This window comes from Ochotona princeps, chromosome 18 (assembly GCF_030435755.1).
Source record: "Ochotona princeps isolate mOchPri1 chromosome 18, mOchPri1.hap1, whole genome shotgun sequence".
NCBI lineage: Eukaryota > Metazoa > Chordata > Mammalia > Lagomorpha > Ochotonidae > Ochotona > Ochotona princeps.
In genome coordinates, this window is record NC_080849.1 from 9769429 (window position 1) to 9785991 (window position 16563).

At 46.3% G+C, this 16563-nt stretch overlaps 1 protein-coding gene across 1 annotated transcript in view; it reads left to right on the forward strand.

Annotated features, from left to right (window-relative positions):
- The first annotated feature begins 10402 nt into the window (after positions 1–10402).
- The window catches only part of KDSR (3-ketodihydrosphingosine reductase), a 32079-nt gene continuing 25918 nt past the window's right edge, over positions 10403–16563 (forward strand). Inside the window, exons 1-2 of the mRNA XM_004579453.3 lie at positions 10403–10651; positions 16262–16351. Of these exons, the coding sequence (XP_004579510.1) occupies positions 10544–10651; positions 16262–16351 (198 nt within the window). The 5' untranslated portion in view covers positions 10403–10543. The remainder of the gene's footprint in view (positions 10652–16261; positions 16352–16563) is intronic.

Here is a 16563-nt window from a genome sequence, read left to right on the forward strand (position 1 = left end):
CGTCAACGCTGAGTTGTGCCTTGTGTCTGTTGACTGTACATGTACAAGAATGAGGTAGATGGCCTTCATTCAATGTTCTACCTTCAACATGCTCTGGAGTGACTTGCATCTTAAATATATTTGCACATTTTACATATTACATTATATGGTTGCCTTGGGACTTAGGAAGAGGTTGCTTTATTGATATGGAAATCCTTGGCCTGAAAATACTGTTCTTATGTGAAGTACATTGATAAAATCTACCATTGACTATATTCTGTGTGTGTTTCTTCATTTTGGGATTTTGTGAATGGAAGAGAATATTTACATTGATTGGATACAAAAATCATTTAAAATTATTAACTAAGAGTATACACATGACAGTTGTGTTTTTCCAGCAACTTTTTATTTTTTTTTAATTTTTTTTTCCAGCAACTTTTTATAAAGATTGGCAGTGAACTTGGCAGACCAGTGATGAATTCTTTGTAGCTGATGTACATACCATACTGTTTACTACCCTCAGAATGGTACTATAAAATATTGATACACATAAGTAAGGTAATTAGTTTAATTGCGTTAATGTTCTATGAATCCAAAATTTCAGAAAGTAGGCAGTTTAAGAATTGGTCAAATGCTTGACCAAATAGCGTGTGAGCCTATTAGTAATGATATGTGGGAACTTTATCACATTTAATTATCATGTATGCTTTGACGACCCATTATCACTTATGACCATAACTCTATTTTTTACATTTCTCAGTCTAAACCTACAGAATTTAAACGTTTATACTTTAAAAGAGAACTTTTTATAGGTTCTTTTAACTTTTTTTTTAGATTTTTTTATTATTATTTTTATTATATTTTTGACAATCTTTACATAGTTAATTAGGGTAAAAAGATTCAAGGGCTTTAGGAAAGTGGGCAAGACCATTATTTCCATATTGTTTCTTTTATCTTTAAAGAGGGATACTGAGGGAGAAGCCCCACCCAGTTTCCCACCCACCCCCGGTCCTGGATGTAGGGCATGCTCTGAGGGTCTTGCTCAAGTGGTTTTGACAGTTCACCAGATATGAATCGCTGCCAATCTTGCCACTCCGAGCACGATGAGGTCGTTGAAGAATCCACATAGTCCATCATAGAGTCTCCGTTTGCCCAATATTTCGCTGCCAACATATAGCTGAGGTGTTCCGTCTTCTCTTGGTTAGGGTTCTGAGTCCAACATTTCGATTGGGGAGATCCCCAAAGAAACTTTGTCTGAGGTGTTCCCAGACCAGATTCTTGTATTTGCAAGTACAGGGCCCGGCACAGTCCATCGCCCCGATCAGCTGGTGGTTGCAATCGCTGGGTTGCTTCTGTTTTCAGATTTATTTTATTTTTATTGGAAAGTCAGATATACAGAGAGAAGGAGAAACAGGAAGATCTTCCATCCAATGATTCACTCCCCAAGTGACAGCAACGGCTGGAGCTGAGCTGAGCTAAAGCCAGGAGCTTAGAGCCTCTTCCAGATCTCCCACGCAGGTGCAGGGTCCCAAGCTTTGGGCCATCCTCCACTGCTGTCCCAGGCCACAAGCAGGGAGCTGGATGGAAGGCAGGGCTGCTGGGATTAAACTAGTTCCCATATGGGATCCTGGTGCCTGCAAGGCAAGGACTTTAGCCCTTAGGCTACAGTGCTGAGCCCTCTTTTACCTACTTTATATGGACAGATATGCAAAGGAATCCGCACGTGCATGCTGTTTTCTGGCTCGACCTTGTCACATTTGGAGCAGTCCTTTTGTGAACCAACAGGTAGACCCTGGCAGTATCTTTATGAGCCACACGCGCATGTTGGAGAGCATGTTGCAGCATAAGAAATGTAAGGTGCTAATTAGAAGGCGTGTCAGTAGATCACGATTCAGTAGTTCACTCAGCTATGCAGGGTGAGCGTTCATGATGATTAGAACGAGAGATGGTTTATCCAGTTCCGTGGTGAAGAGGCTGAGGCACTGCTGCCCAGCTGGGGTGGCTGCTGCAGATGAAGCCACGTGGCCCTGATCCAGCCTCCAGCTGGTGAACTCTGACAGCTTTCAGTTCTCCTAGCGCCATCCCTTCACCTTTGAGATCCTGTTGCTCTGTTGTGAGTTCTTTGCTAGTCCACATCACGCAGTGTTTCCAGTAAGCCTTGGCTAATGAACGGGGCAATGATTTTTCAGGGAGAATCCCTGGACTCGCCATCCTACCACGCTGTAGATTCCTTCAGCATTAAATGCTGCTATTACCAGAAGATTTTTTTCTGTAAGTTTCAAGCAGGCTCTAATAACTTTGTATCATCTAGATTGCAAGCTTTTCAGAGTATTTTTTTAAAGACTTAACAAAAGTGAGGGAATTCTATCCTTATTCTGACCCACCACATGGTTTACATGTAAAACTTAAAATAGCTAATACTGAAGTTTCTGTTTCGGTTTTTGGGTACTTCAAAATCAGAGATGTGCAAGCACTAGCTCACTGATGTAGTTATGGGAATGTGATATACCTTTCTTTCCCCACGGTGAGTGCCAAGACAACATGGTGGCGGCAGAAATCCGCCGTGCGGGAAGATTGATGCCACAGAAATCAACAAGATGTTCAGTTATTTGTGCAAAGTGAGGACAACTTTCAGTTTAAAACTTTAAAAAGTTAATTATTACATTTACAAAACTAAACATAGGTGTATAAAAAGTAATACAATCTAGCACTCATAATTTTTATTTCACAAGCTAGGAGTAGCAGGAAATCAATAAAGGCCTTGTAGCAAAAACTATAGCAAATGTATATGCATGTGAATTAATGATTTTTTTTTACAAAAATAGGTTTGTTTTATTATAAAAATTTCTGGCACTGCAGGAAATTTGGAATAAGTAATTATTTAAAAAAAATCCCCAGAGACATAAAAAGATTAAAATATGACCACTCTCACCACCCATCAGTGTAGAAGATTCTAGCCAGGAAAGAAAAAGAAAAACAAAAATTTAAGATTAAAAAGGAAGATAGTTTTCATTCGCAGATGCCACATTCTGCATGTAGAAAATTGATAGAAAGTATTAGAAATCATCTGATTTTAGCAAGGTAAGGAGATAAGATATAAGGTCAAAAAGTAAATTTATTGTTTGGCATAATTGAAATTATGAAACAAATGTGATAGCATTAGAGAACATCAAGTACTTTGAAGTAAATACCTTGTATTTGAAGATGAGCAACTTCCAAAGCGGATATTAACAAAGGAAACTAAAGAACAAAAATAAAAGGATATCCCTGCTCATGAATTTGAGACATTAATTAAAAAGAATCAGTGCCACCAAATCTGGTTTTGTAGAATTAATGCAATTCCAAATTTGAATCTGGTTTTTTTTTTTTTTAAGATTTATTTATTTTTATTACTAAGTCAGATATACCAAGAGGAGGAGAGACGGAGATCTTCCTAGCGGCTCAAGTCCTCACCTTGAATGTGCCAGGATCCCATATGGGCACCGTTTCAAACCTGGCAGCTCCACTTCCCGTCTAGCTCCCTGCTTGTGGCCTGGGAAGGCCGTCGAAGACGGCCCAAAGCCTTGGGACCCTGCACCCGCGTGGGAGATCTGGAAGAGGCTCCAAGCTCCTGGCTTCGGATCAGCTCAGCTCTGACCGTTTTGGTCATTTGAGGAATGAATCATCAGATGGAAGATTTTCTCTGTCTTTCCGCCTCTCTATATATCTGACTTTCAATAAAAATTAATAAATCTTTAAGAAAAAGATTCATTCTGTTTGGATATTTTTAATAAACATGAACAATCTTGTTTCCTGACATGTGCCTCAAATGTTTAACTTTAAAAAATTTAGTTTTGAAAAGAAATCCATCAAGAAATTAACAGGGGCTATGTCTAGATGATAGAAATATGGATAGCTTGGCTTTGTCCTTTATACTTTTATCTCTAAATATTTTTAGCTTTCCAAAATTAAAGGAAGAATTTCAAAGTTTAGCAGTTAATATTAGCTCTACCTCCTCTTTCATATCAGAAAGGAGAAAAAAAAAAGGCTGAGAGGAAAGAGATTTATCAATCATAGCAGTGGCCTATGAGGCCCTGCTGCAGGTCCTTCAGCCTTGGGCATGTAGCATAAAGATGATGGGATGAGCAGCATCAGTGGCCCCTGCTGATGAGACAGCCCAGTGCATGACTGCTTGCAGGCCACTTGGGCTGCCATTGAACACAATCCAGGCTAGAGTGGATGCTAAGGACAGCAGGTCGCGCCCCAGGTAGTGACCAAGACCTCGCACTGTTCCATGTGCTCAAAGAAATGTTTCTCACAGCACCATTCAATCAGTTAAAACCAAACTCAAAGCCAACTGCTGATTTCTACCAATGGAATTTACAGATTCACTGAACTATTTTTTATGTGAAAATAGGAAGATGAGTAGAAAACAGTAGACCCACAGGACTGGAGCGTGTGTACTTGGGAGGACTTGGAGGCTTCTGAACATCACAAGTTGGGCGATCAGCCAAGGAAGGGTTGTTGTGAGTTTCAGTGTGAGCTCAATTAGCAGAGGTCCCTGATTCAGTGTTTTGTCTTCCTCTAGGAACAATGCTTGAAGAAAATGAACTCAACAATAGATATTCAATTTGCAGCCTATAATGCCCAGTATCTCTAGTCGATGGAAACGCTGGAGCGGGATTTTGTTGTGTGAGTGATTCACTAAGTTGCACGAAATTTCATGAAGATTTAAAATCTAGTCTCTTAACCAAGGCGGGTGAAAGGAGCAGGAAGGAGTGCTATACAGTCTCCAGGTAAAGTACAGCAAGCAGGCACACGGAGAGAACTCAGACACAGTATTTCAAGCCTTAAAACTCCTTGGCTTCTGTGGGTCAGGAACTCAGGAGGGGCCTGGCTGGTGGCTGTGACTCCAGTGGCAGTCAAGGCCCTGGGAGTGCAATAGCACAGCCTGAAACCCCCGGGACTGCCTTGGACAGCTTTCTCTGAAAGCCCAGGGCTTCTCCAGGTTTTCTCTGCACAGACTAGGAGGGGTTTCCATGCAGGATGGCAACCTCCGGACACTTCAGACTGCTGACAGAGTGGCTGGTGACTGAAAACTCCAGGGACAAGTGTTTCAGGGAACAAAGCAGAATCTGTATCACCGTTCAAAATCTAGCCTGAGTCACACTGTGTCATTTTGATCATAGTCAGCTGGTTCAAATAGTAACAAAAAAGCTTGCCCAACTTCAAGGGGCCAGGTCAAGGATCCCATTGTCAGTGAGATGAATGCCAAGATGACAGTGTAAGAGCATATGGGGCCCAGCACCATAGCCTAGTGGCTAAATCCTTGCAGCGCATCCACCAGGATCCCATATGAACACCAATTCGTGTCCTGGCTGCTCCAGTTCCAATCCAGCTCCCTGCCTGTGGCCTGGGAAAGCAGTAGAGGACGGCCTGGGGCCTTGGGACCCTGTACCCAGAAGCTGTTGGCTCTTGGCTTCAGATCAGCTCAGCTTCAGCCATTGTAGACACATGAGTAACGAGCCAGCAGACGGAAGTTCTTTCTCTCTGATTCTCCTTCTCACTATTTACATATATGCCTTTCCAATTTAAAAAATCTAAATAAAAAAATAACTTTTTTTCTTTAAAAAAAAATAGAAAAACATGACTCTAAGTAAATCTTTAAAAAAAAGAGAGAGCATATGAATTGGAAGATATCTGGTGGAAACAGAAAGTGGTCCTAACAAAAATATGTAACCTGAATGTAATAAACCATAGACCTACTGGCCGAGTTATGAAATTAAGTGGAGAAGTTACAAAAATACAGGAAGGGAGCAATCAGAAAAGAATGTAGAATAATTCAGAAGATAAACTGGTCTGGTTGTTTCAAAAAATGTCATTTAAAGAGCTGAGACTTGGGCCCAGCATGGTGGGCTAGCGTCTAGGGTCCTCGTCTTGAACGCACCGGGATCCCATATGAGTGCCAGTTCTAATCCCAGCAGCCCTGCTTCCCATCCAGCTCCCTGCTTGTGGCCTGGGAAAGCAGTTAAGGATGGCCCAAAGCCTTGGGACCCTGCACCTGCGTGGGAGACCTGAAAGAGGCTCCTGGCTCCTGGCTTCAGATCAGCTCAGCTCTGGTCATTGTGGCTGCTTGGGGAGTGAATCATCGGACAGAGGATCTTCCTCTGACTCTCCTCTCTCTATATATCTGACTTTGTAATAAAAAATAAATAATTTTTTTTAAAAAAGCTGAGACTTCATTGTTTTAGATTAAAATAAAAAGACTCAATTGACTATTTGAACCCTGACTGGATCCTGATTAGGAAAAAAACAATAAAACACAATTTGTGACAATCAATGTAGTATAAATATGGACCAATTAATATATGCAGCATTTGGGGGAGGCCAGTCCCATGGCATATTAAGCTAAGCCTCTGCCTACAGCATTGTCATTCCATAAAAGCACTGGTATGAGTCCTGGCCGCCTCATTTTGGTCCAGATCCCTATTGTTCAGAAGATGGCGTAAGTACTTGGGCCCCCTGTACCCATGTGGGAGACCAAGAAGAAGTCGTGGCTCCTGGCTTTGGACTGGCCCAGCTCTAACCATTGTAGCCATTTGGGTGGTGAACCAGCGGATGGAAGATTTTTGTCTCTCTCTCCTTCTATCTGTAACTCTGCCTTTCAAATAAAAAAATACATATTCTATAAATGAAGCAGAATTTTTATGGGTCGACAGGTATGATGATGGTGTTATGGTTATGCTGGTGTCTATTCTGCCCTTAACTTTAGGACATCTGTGCTGAAGTATGCACACAGGGGTGAGAGGCGAAACACTGTGACATTCGTAATTTACTTTCTAATAGTTCAGTCAAAAAAGAAAAGTCACATCCACATCAACATGAAGCAAATGTGGTTGAAGAAATAAGAAAGACATAATGTAATTTCTGAAAGGGTTGTAACCCAGAGCCAATCAAAGAAAATAAAAAAGTGATAGAAAATTTGCCACATACTTAACACGTTTGTGAATAACTGATGAACAAGCCCTGGAGCTGTTCTCAGCACATACAGCGAGCCCACTCTGTGGCCGTAAAGCCAAGGTGTCTGAATATGGGAAGGTTCTATCTGGGAAAGTTTCCAGGACTGTGAAGATGTGTATCTTCTTTTTTTTTTTTTTTAAAGATTTATTCATTTTATTACAGCCAGATATACACATAGGAGGAGAGACAGAGAGGAAGATCTTCCGTCCGATGATTCACTCCCCAAGTGAGCCGCAACGGGCCGATGCGCGCCGATCCGAAGCCGGGAACCTGGAACCTCCTCCAGGTCTCCCACACGGGTGCAGGGTCCCAATGCATTGGGCCGTCCTCAACTGCTTTCCCAGGCCACAAGCAGGGAGCTGGATGGGAAGTGGAGCTGCCGGGATTAGAACCAGCGCCCATATGGGATCCCGGGGCTTTCAAGGCGAGGACTTTAGCCGCTAGGCCACGCCGCCAGGCCCGAAGATGTGTATCTTCAAGCCGGTGTCCTGTCTGTACATTCTGAAAAGAAATCACTGCTGGCCTAGAAGATCAAACTGCAGTTCACGACACAAAAGCCTTTGAAAACTCCAGTCTGAACGGTGTGATTACATGAAAAAAAAATCCAGATTATTAAAAAAAAGAATATTAAAACTGGAAAATGGAAGAATGTGGTAGTAGTTCCACGAGAATGGGAAGGCCCATGACAGCAGTTAACAAGCCTGGTGTTAGGAGATGTGGTGTGGGTACAGCAGCAGCCAAGCAGAATGAATGACTGCTGTCAGTGTTTGAGAATCTCCAAAGTGGTTTGTCCAGAATCTTTATGAAAATGCACACATACTCCTTTCCTCAAAGAAACAGAACTTCCAGATTCCTTCTGCTGTAGCTTTAACCACAGAGAAAAAACGATGTTTTCATCAGTGTTAGACGATTCCTCAGCTCGTAGGAATGTCCAAATCGTGGGCTATGTTACCAAATCCAGGTCTACTATCCTACTGGGAGGTTTGCTGTTGGTCTTCGTTAGTCCTCCACTTGCTCAGGTCTGTCCACCAGCCTTCTACGGTACTCAGAACGGCTGATAAGCCTCTAGCCCCTAGGTCTGTGACCACATTTGTACTGCCCCCATCTGTACTCCCCTTTTCTTTACCAAGCTGGAGTCTGAGCGTCCCTGCCAAGGTTCAGTGCCCCCAGAAGCTCAAGGTCCTGGCCTCTCTGCTGGGGCTGTCCACAGCTGAGCAGCTGCCACAGGAGGGGCATGTACCTATGTACTGGTGCCAGCCCTCAAGCCACCACCTGCTCCATGAGATGATGTGTGTCTCCATGCCTGCCCGCACCCTTCAGGATTCCTTGTCTTCCCTTATTGCTCTCAAAGGGACTTAGCTTCGTGTCTCAAGTGACATTTCAGAAGAGCCAAGAGAAAGGCAAGTATTCTACAGGTAACTGTGCCTTTGTGTGTGTCCAGAGAGCACAAAAGGCCCTGGCTAACCTCTCACAACTGGCGAAGGGAAGAAACACAGAAAAGAAAAAGTGTCACAATAAATAAACCCTGCCACGTCATGGTGATGTCGTCTCAAGAAAACGTGATGAGGAAGGCTTGCATCTAGCCATTCCTTTCAGCTCTCCCTCTCTGATTGGCTCAGCAGTGATTTCTATTATTAACACTTTTCTTATTTTTGATATTTTATTGCATTTTTGCAATGGTAAGACATTTAATATAAAATTTTCCATTGTAATAATATTTAAGTGTGCAATTCAGTGTCATTAAGTACATTCACTATGTTGTTTCATCAGCAGCATATCCATTTCCAGAACATTCCCAAACAGAAACTACCTACTGAACCATAATTTGCCATCACTCCAGGATGCCACATGTATCAGAACTTCACTCCTTTTCAAGGCTATATGATTTCATTATATAAATACAGGACATTTTATTTATGCTTTCATCTGTTGATGCACACCTGAGTATTTTCCACATTTTTGGCCATCGTGAACAAAATTGCTGTTAACATGGGTATGCAACTTTCTGTATAACATGGTAATTCTATATTTAATTCTGTCAGAAACCACCAAATGGTTTGTCACAATTGGCTACACCATTTCGCACCCCTATCAGCAATGCATGAGAGTTCAAATTCCTTTACATCTTTCTCAGCACCTCTTGCTGCCCATTTTGGTGTGTTCTGTCTCTTGGAGACCTAGGGGAAGTGTGAAGTCACTGGCTGATTTTGATCTGTATCCTTTCCCTGTAGTAAGTCCGTAGCCACAAGCAAAACAGGAAAGTGAAGGTGGGGGACCATGCCCTCAAATTTCAGTTTGGTGAACTTTGGGCAATAAGTCACAAATAAGTTGGGGGAGAAAGTCAACTCCTTTTGCTTGTTAGCTCTCCAGTATTTGTACAAAACAAAACACAAAGTCAGCAAATAAAAGAAAGCACAGCTTTCATCAAAAGGATAGAGGGTAATGACTGTTGGTGAAGATCTGGTAACACGAGTAGGAGTATAAAACACTGCAGCCGCTTTGGAGAACATTCTGGCAAGTTCTCCGATGGTCAGAGTTGCCTTAAAACCCACAGTGTGAACACCCGCGAGAAGTTCACCTGAAAACTTCCACGAGGATGTACACAGGCATCATTCGTAATAACCGAGAGTGTAAGCAATCCAAACATCCCGCACTTGATTCAAGGCAAAATAAAACATGGCAACCCACACAGTGGCATATGGATACTGATACTTGAAGAGGACAGAGGAGAGTTGAAACAACTGTGGTAATTGAAAGGAACCAGGCACAGGGGCCAGCTGTTAAAATGACTCCTCTGATAGGACAATGTCCAGTATGGGCCAACCTGTATACTGTGATTAGTAGTTGCTTGGGGCCGGCAAGGCGAGGAGGACGCAGGGAGTGACTGGGCAGGAATCCAGGTTTCTCCCGGGGTGTGACAGAAATGCGCTGAGGCCAACTTGTGTCCTGGTGGAGCAAAGTATATCACGGCCTTCTGGTTGTATCTCACAGCACTCGAATCGGAGCTCCATGAACCTGGTGCGTTCTAAAGCCAAGGCCATCACCCAATCTGATTTCACTCCACGCTAAGGCTTTCCAAGCGCCTAGTGGAGCGCTCAGTGGGGCATGACCACGTCCACTTAACAGGAGGGTGGGACTGGGGGCGGGACGGGCCCGGGAGACCACCCCGGCTCGGCGATATGGCGGTCTCGGCGGCGGGAAGTCCGCCTGCCGCGACCCACGCAGCCACCTCAGGGGGCCGGGAGCGAGCCAGGCGGCCCTCTCCATCCCAGGCGCTCCCAGGCGGCACCGCCCGCGGCTCCCGCGCGATTTCCGCGCGGCAGGATGAGGGCTGCGGCCCGGCCCACCGCGGCGGCCTCGGCACTCGCGCCGCCCAGGCCGCGCCTCTCCCCCGGCTCCTCCTCTTCCCCTCAGCCGCCGCCCCGCCCTCGCCCGCAAACCCAAACACTCCCGGCTCCTGCTGCGCGCCGGCTGCGCGTGATCGCCCCGCCGTGCCGCCGTCGGCGTCCGAACGTGCGCGGCCCCAGGCCGGCTCGCCACAGGGGCCCGCGGCCCGGGCCGAGCGATGCTGCTGCTGGCGGCCGCCTTCCTTGTGGCCTTCGTGCTGCTGCTCTACATGGTGTCTCCGCTCATCAGCCCCAAGCCCCTCGCCCTGCCCGGGGCGCATGTGGTGGTGAGTGGCCTCCTGTTGCTACCGCCCGTCGCTCGCTCCATACCACCGCGGTCCTCGCGGGAAGGACCGGCCAGCTGTGGGAGAGTCACCTGCTGCCGTCCACCCCGGCACTGCTCGGACCGGGTGCCCGCCATCGGGATTCGCCCTCGGCTGCCTCTGGCTCCCGCCCAGGCCCTGAGAGAGAGCGGCCCGACCGGGGACAGCGCCAGGCAGCTGGGCTCCAGGGGCTGCAGCCGGTCCCCACGAGCATCCCTGGGATGTGGCCATCTCTCGCCTCATATTTCCCTGTGAGTCAGTGGAGGAGCAGAGAAGCTGAGAAACTTGGCCAAGGACACAGCGGTCGGGGGCGGGCGGTAGGAAAGGGGGGATCCCCGCGAGACAGCCTGGATCCCGAGGGTGGCCTGTGCGGGAGACACAAAGAGCAGCCGCCAGAGGATTCCAGGAAGTGACTCACCTGCTCCGAGGCCGCTGCGCTCAGCCTGGTGGGGGAGGGGAGGGAAGAGGCGGTCTGCGGGTTGGTTGTGCTGATGTTTTTGCCAAGATTTCCGAGCTGGGAAGCTAAGCCCGAAAGGACGTGGCTAGGATTTGGTTTGTTTTCACCGGAAGCTAACGTACTCTCTGTTCTGCAAGCCTGGCAACCTGGCTGGGGGAAGGGAGGGGGTGTTGGCCCACCTGTGCCCAACGCTTTGCTGTTTGCAGGGCTTTTCTCTCCTGGCGTTCACCTTTTGGTCTTCATCTCCCCAAGGTGCGTTGAGGCAGCGACTTTTAGGAGGGTTACTTACTAAGCTGGTGGCCCAGGTGGCTTTCTAGGCAGCCCTCCTCGCTGGGTTGATTCAGGGCAGGATGGTCGTTTGTTTCCGTGGACCTGGGATCTGGGCACGGGTTTCTCTGCTGGAAACTGCGTCCTGCCTGCTGTTCGTGGTAGCAGGGATCAGTGAGGCGTTGAGGGTAGGCTCCTGCAGGGACAAAGGCAGCATTTGCTTCTCCAAGTTTTACCTCAGCGAGTGGAAGTTCTACCTCAGGGAGAGAATTTCTGCCACGGAAGCACAGCTCTAAAAGTCGGATTCCTTCAGAGCTTGTGCTCACCGAAAGCCAAAAGCAGTGTGAGAAGTCTGACTTGGTGTTTGAAAGTTTCGCTTAACCTTGACACTCATGCTGACCTCATCCGGCTCCAAGCCTAAAGTAGGGTGATTGAGGCTGTAAACCCCCGAGCTGCCGCATGGACAGAAGTGTCTCTGATTTTCACCATCCCGTGTCACTCCACTGCCATAAATAATGGGAGAAGGGCATTAATAATTCAGGTGGCGTCACCATCTGTCTCTTAATGTCAGCAGGGGAGTAAAGTGTAATTATTTGTCTTGGGCTTTACTGCCAGGTGACAGGGTAGTGTTTGATGGGGTGCTCATCTTTGCACCTGGCTATGGGAAGATTTTTTTTTTAAGATTTATTTATTTTTATTGCGAAGTCAGATATACAGAGAGGAAGATCTTCCATCTGTGGTTCACTCTGCAAGTGGCCATAATGGCCAGAGCTGAGCCGATCCAAAACCAGGAGCCCAGAGCCTCTTCCAGGTCTCCCATACGGGTACAGGGCCCCAAAGCTTTGGCTAATCCTCAGCTGCTTTCCCAGGCCACAAGCAGGGAGCTGGATAGGAAGTGGGGCCGCCGGGAATAGAGCCAGCGCTCATATGGGATCCCCGGCGCGTTCAGGGCAAGGACTTTAGCCACTAGGCTACCACGCTGGGCCCAGGGCGATGGTTTTTATTTTATTTTATTTTATTTTAACATATATTTTTATTGCATTTCCTTTTTTTAAAAGCTAATTACATTGCATTATGTGATACATTTTTTTATGCACTGGGATTTCCCCCCCCCACACCCTCCCCCCCCCCCCCCCCCGCGGCGGGTTGCATTTCCATAGTTCAAATTCAGTTGACATTCTTTCATTGGAGGTATTTACCAAGCATAAAGTCCAGCATCTTATTGTCCTGGTAAGTTCAGTGGTTTCTTGGTGAGACCATCTCTGGTCTGAAGGTAGAGCCGGCAGAGTATCATTCCAATCAATTAAAAGTCCCAACATAATATTTCCAACATTGTGGCATTAATTGACATGGTATTGATTAACCAGTATGTTAATAGGAAAATGCAGGTTCTCAACCACAACCTGTGACTTTTTCATAGACATTTCAATTTTGGTTTACATTCAGCCGTATTCTATACACCTTAAAATGGCTTAGATTGCTATTCAGCTGTCTCATGCCTATTTTAATTTTAGTATTTAGCAGTTTATAGCACTGAAGCATGATTTCGCTGAACCTGGCTGTTTTTCGGGTGGTCTAACTCTATAATTCTAACAGGATATATGTCAACAGTTTAGGTGAGCATGTTTAGGAGGGTGTGCAGAGAAATCTTCCATACCCCAGTTAGGAGTAACTAATCTTTGTGTCCCACCCAGTGAGGTATAAGTGCAACCCCGCTGACCGTTTCCTGTCTGGTTCTAAGCTTTCCTTGTTGTTCTCTGTCTATCTATTATAGTTTTGTTTGTTTGTTTGTTTGTTTTGAGGGGTTTCTGGAGCGCTCCAGGAGAGGGGGTTGGGAACCCAAAGTTGGAAGCAGGCAAGGACCAGAGAAAGCTCCTTTCCCTATTCCCGAAGGAAGTTTACTGTTCTTCTGTTTCTGCGGACCTCTCAGGGATCCTGGTTGTTGTTCCGATGACCTTGGAACCTGCTAGGCAGGATTTGGGCTTCTTCCATCCCACATTGTAGGTCCAAATGGGGGTGGTTGACCTCAGAGTTCTTGGTCTCCGAAGGCACTCCATTTCCCCCGTGGTCTCCCTGGCAGTAGGTATGTAGTCCTCGGTGCTCCTTGGTGAGGATCTGGGAGTCTTCAGGATTGCGATAAAAGCCTCCTCCTGTCCAGGGCGATGGTTTTTAAACCATTCTGTAAAGGGAGCTTCAGAAAGCTGGAAACTGGGCTTATGAGAAAGAATGTGTAGAAGTCACGTAGGCTTTGCACCAAAATGAGCTAATCCAAGGTCATTTTCTATGAACTTTTTGCAGTAGTCTTGGGTTCTGGTGTGATCGTCCAAATTTCCATGGGACACTGTGCCCCACCCACTGTGGAGATCACTGTCGTCCTTACTAAGAGCTATGTGAGTAAAGAGACAGTAACAGTTGATGGTATTTGGGATCGGGATCTATAATATGGGAAGATGATTAAAACACAAATTATAGCAGTTACACGTAGCACCCCCACCTGGACTCCCATAGCACTGGGAGGGAAGTGGAGATGGCTTCACTGCTTTGTTCCAGTCCTTGTACATTCTTAGAACAGAACATCACAACCCGTTTGCTTTGAGTGTGTCCCTCAGATAACCTCCCAGCATTTATCTAGACAGCTGATTTCCCGTGAACACTGATCCCAAAGACTAAGAGTTACTGTGTTTTGGAGGGAACATTCTAAGGTTTAAACTGTTTGCTTTGCTTTGACGTGAACTTCCTGGCTTACCTGAAGCGAATGTCTACTCAGCACTTGAAAACACACAGGCTTTCTCCTTACCCTCCTAACTTCTACTTCCGTTAAGTCATTGGATGCTTAATAGGGGAATCTTATTGACAGGTAGTTTTTTTTGACAACGTGTTTTTCAGAGCAATGACGTCATGGAGAGGGCCTTCAAAATCTCATGGAAATGGAATTACAAGATGTCTATTTTGGTGCAAGAGTTCAAAGTCCAATGTGGTTTTTTTTCCCATAATACATATTTTTCATGAAAATTCACATCAAAATAATCTTTTAATTCCATTTCCCGTGACGTCTTTGAAGTGTGCTCATACATCGCTTTGCAGACGAGTGTAGCAGGCATTTCATTTAGATGCTGTGCTAGGAGCCAGTAGGATCTAGCAGACCCAGTGCCCTTCCTTAGGGAGCTGAGACCGGCCTGGAAGACAGGCCGGGCAGGGCGGGAGGACTGAGTCGGACGAGGAGGGAGGACGCTTGAAGCCGACTGCGAAGGAGTGGGGCTTGGAAGTTTGATGGAGAAGGAGGGGTGATCTCCAGGCAGCAGGGACAGCGTCCTACAGCACTGTCAGGGACATGTCCTTCTGGTTGCTGTGGAGTTACACGCCTCATGTCCGATGCAATTTCCTCACTGAAACAACCCACGGAATAGCCCAATCCCAAAGCTTCCTGGGGCAGCTCGTGCACTTTGACATGATTGTTTAATTAACCACCCGAGAGCCCCTCTGGTGCTGCCAAATTGCCGTTCAAGAGAAGCAAGGGTGCTTGCAAGCCCTGTGGCAGTAGGGGCCACTCCCACAGGAGGGGCTGAATGGTCATCTAGTAGGGACAGAGATCATAAAGTAGGGACAGAGATACTTCTCACCGTGTGATTTACATGCAACATAATATCTTCAGAATAATTGAAAGTGACTATAGGGAATTTTTTTAAAGATTTATTTTTGTTGGAAAGACAGATTTATATAGAGAGGCAGAGAAGGAGGAGAAACACAGAGAGAGGATCTTCCTCCAGTCTGATCTGAAACCAGAAGCCAGAGCTGCTTCTGAGTCTCCCCTTGGGCCGGCCTCTGCTGCTTTCCCAGGCCAGATGCCGGAGTTGGATCAGAAGTGGAGAAGCTAGGACTTGAACCGGCAGCCATGTGGGATGCCAGCACCATATACCACCGCGCTGGCGCCACTGTGGATGTTTTAATACTTAATGCAATATTGGGAAATTGCAGGTTTCTTAAGATTATGATATAATCTTCAAATTTACAATTTGATTTGTCTGAGAGGGAGAGACAGGAAGGGACCTTCCAGCCACTGGTTCATACCTGTAATGGATAGGGCTGGGCCAGGAGAGGAGCCTGGACCTGCGTTCAGGTCTCCCACTAGGGCTGCAGTACGTCTTTGTTGCCTTCCTAGTTGCCTCAGCAGCAAACTTGATCAGAAGGGGAGCAGCCGGGGCTCAAGCCAGTGCTCTGACAGCGGAATGCCAGTGTTGTGGGCAGTGGCTTGACTCACTGTCCTGCCATGCCAGCCCCCTACTGTCGCGGCCAGCTGAGCCAGCAACGTGGGCATGGCGAAGGTCTGGGGGTCAGGAGAATGTCGGGGGGTCAGGCGAAGGTCCGGGGGTCAGGCACCGACACAGGGAGACCAGCGATGGTGGGAGAAGTCTCTGCTCCAGCCTCTCTTTATTACCCCTATGTATACTCTTTCCCCCCAGCCCATTAGGGGCCACTAAGGTACCAATGAGTCTGATTAGACCAGGTGCTATAGCCGCAGGCCCAATTCCTGAGTGCTCCCCTTAACGAGTGTTAATCAACTCATTAGCTCACTACACCCTACCACAGTAGTTATTGTTTAGACTTGTATGGCACTTTTCCTCCAGTGAACTCGGGATTATCTTGCGGCTGTGTGGCTTGCAGTGTGAGTGGAGTTGGGCAGTCAAAGAGCAGACCTTGCTGATGCTTGCTTGTGTTCCAGCCAGGAAGTGCGGTGTGAAGAAGATGGCCGAGATCAGTGCCCAGTTCTTGCAGAATGCCTCCTTGTTATTGCCAACGTCCTATAAGGCAGAGTGTCAGTTGCTGTAAGGATGCTTCTCTCTTTGCTTTAGGTCACGGGAGGGTCCAGTGGCATCGGGAAGTGCATTGCTATCGAGTGCTACAAACAAGGTGCATTTATAACTCTGGTTGCCCGAAATGAGGTAAGTCTTTTGGTTCGTTAGTGCTATCTTGTTTATGCAAGCCTAACTAGTTGAAAGTAGTTGAGTTAATCATAGCATTCATTCCCACCAACACTGGACTGGAAAAGAATTTACTGCCTGATTTAAGGTATGAGTCTTGAACTACTGTTCTTTTTTTTTTTTAAAGATTTATTTATTTTATTACAGTCAGATATACAGAGAGGAGGAGAGAC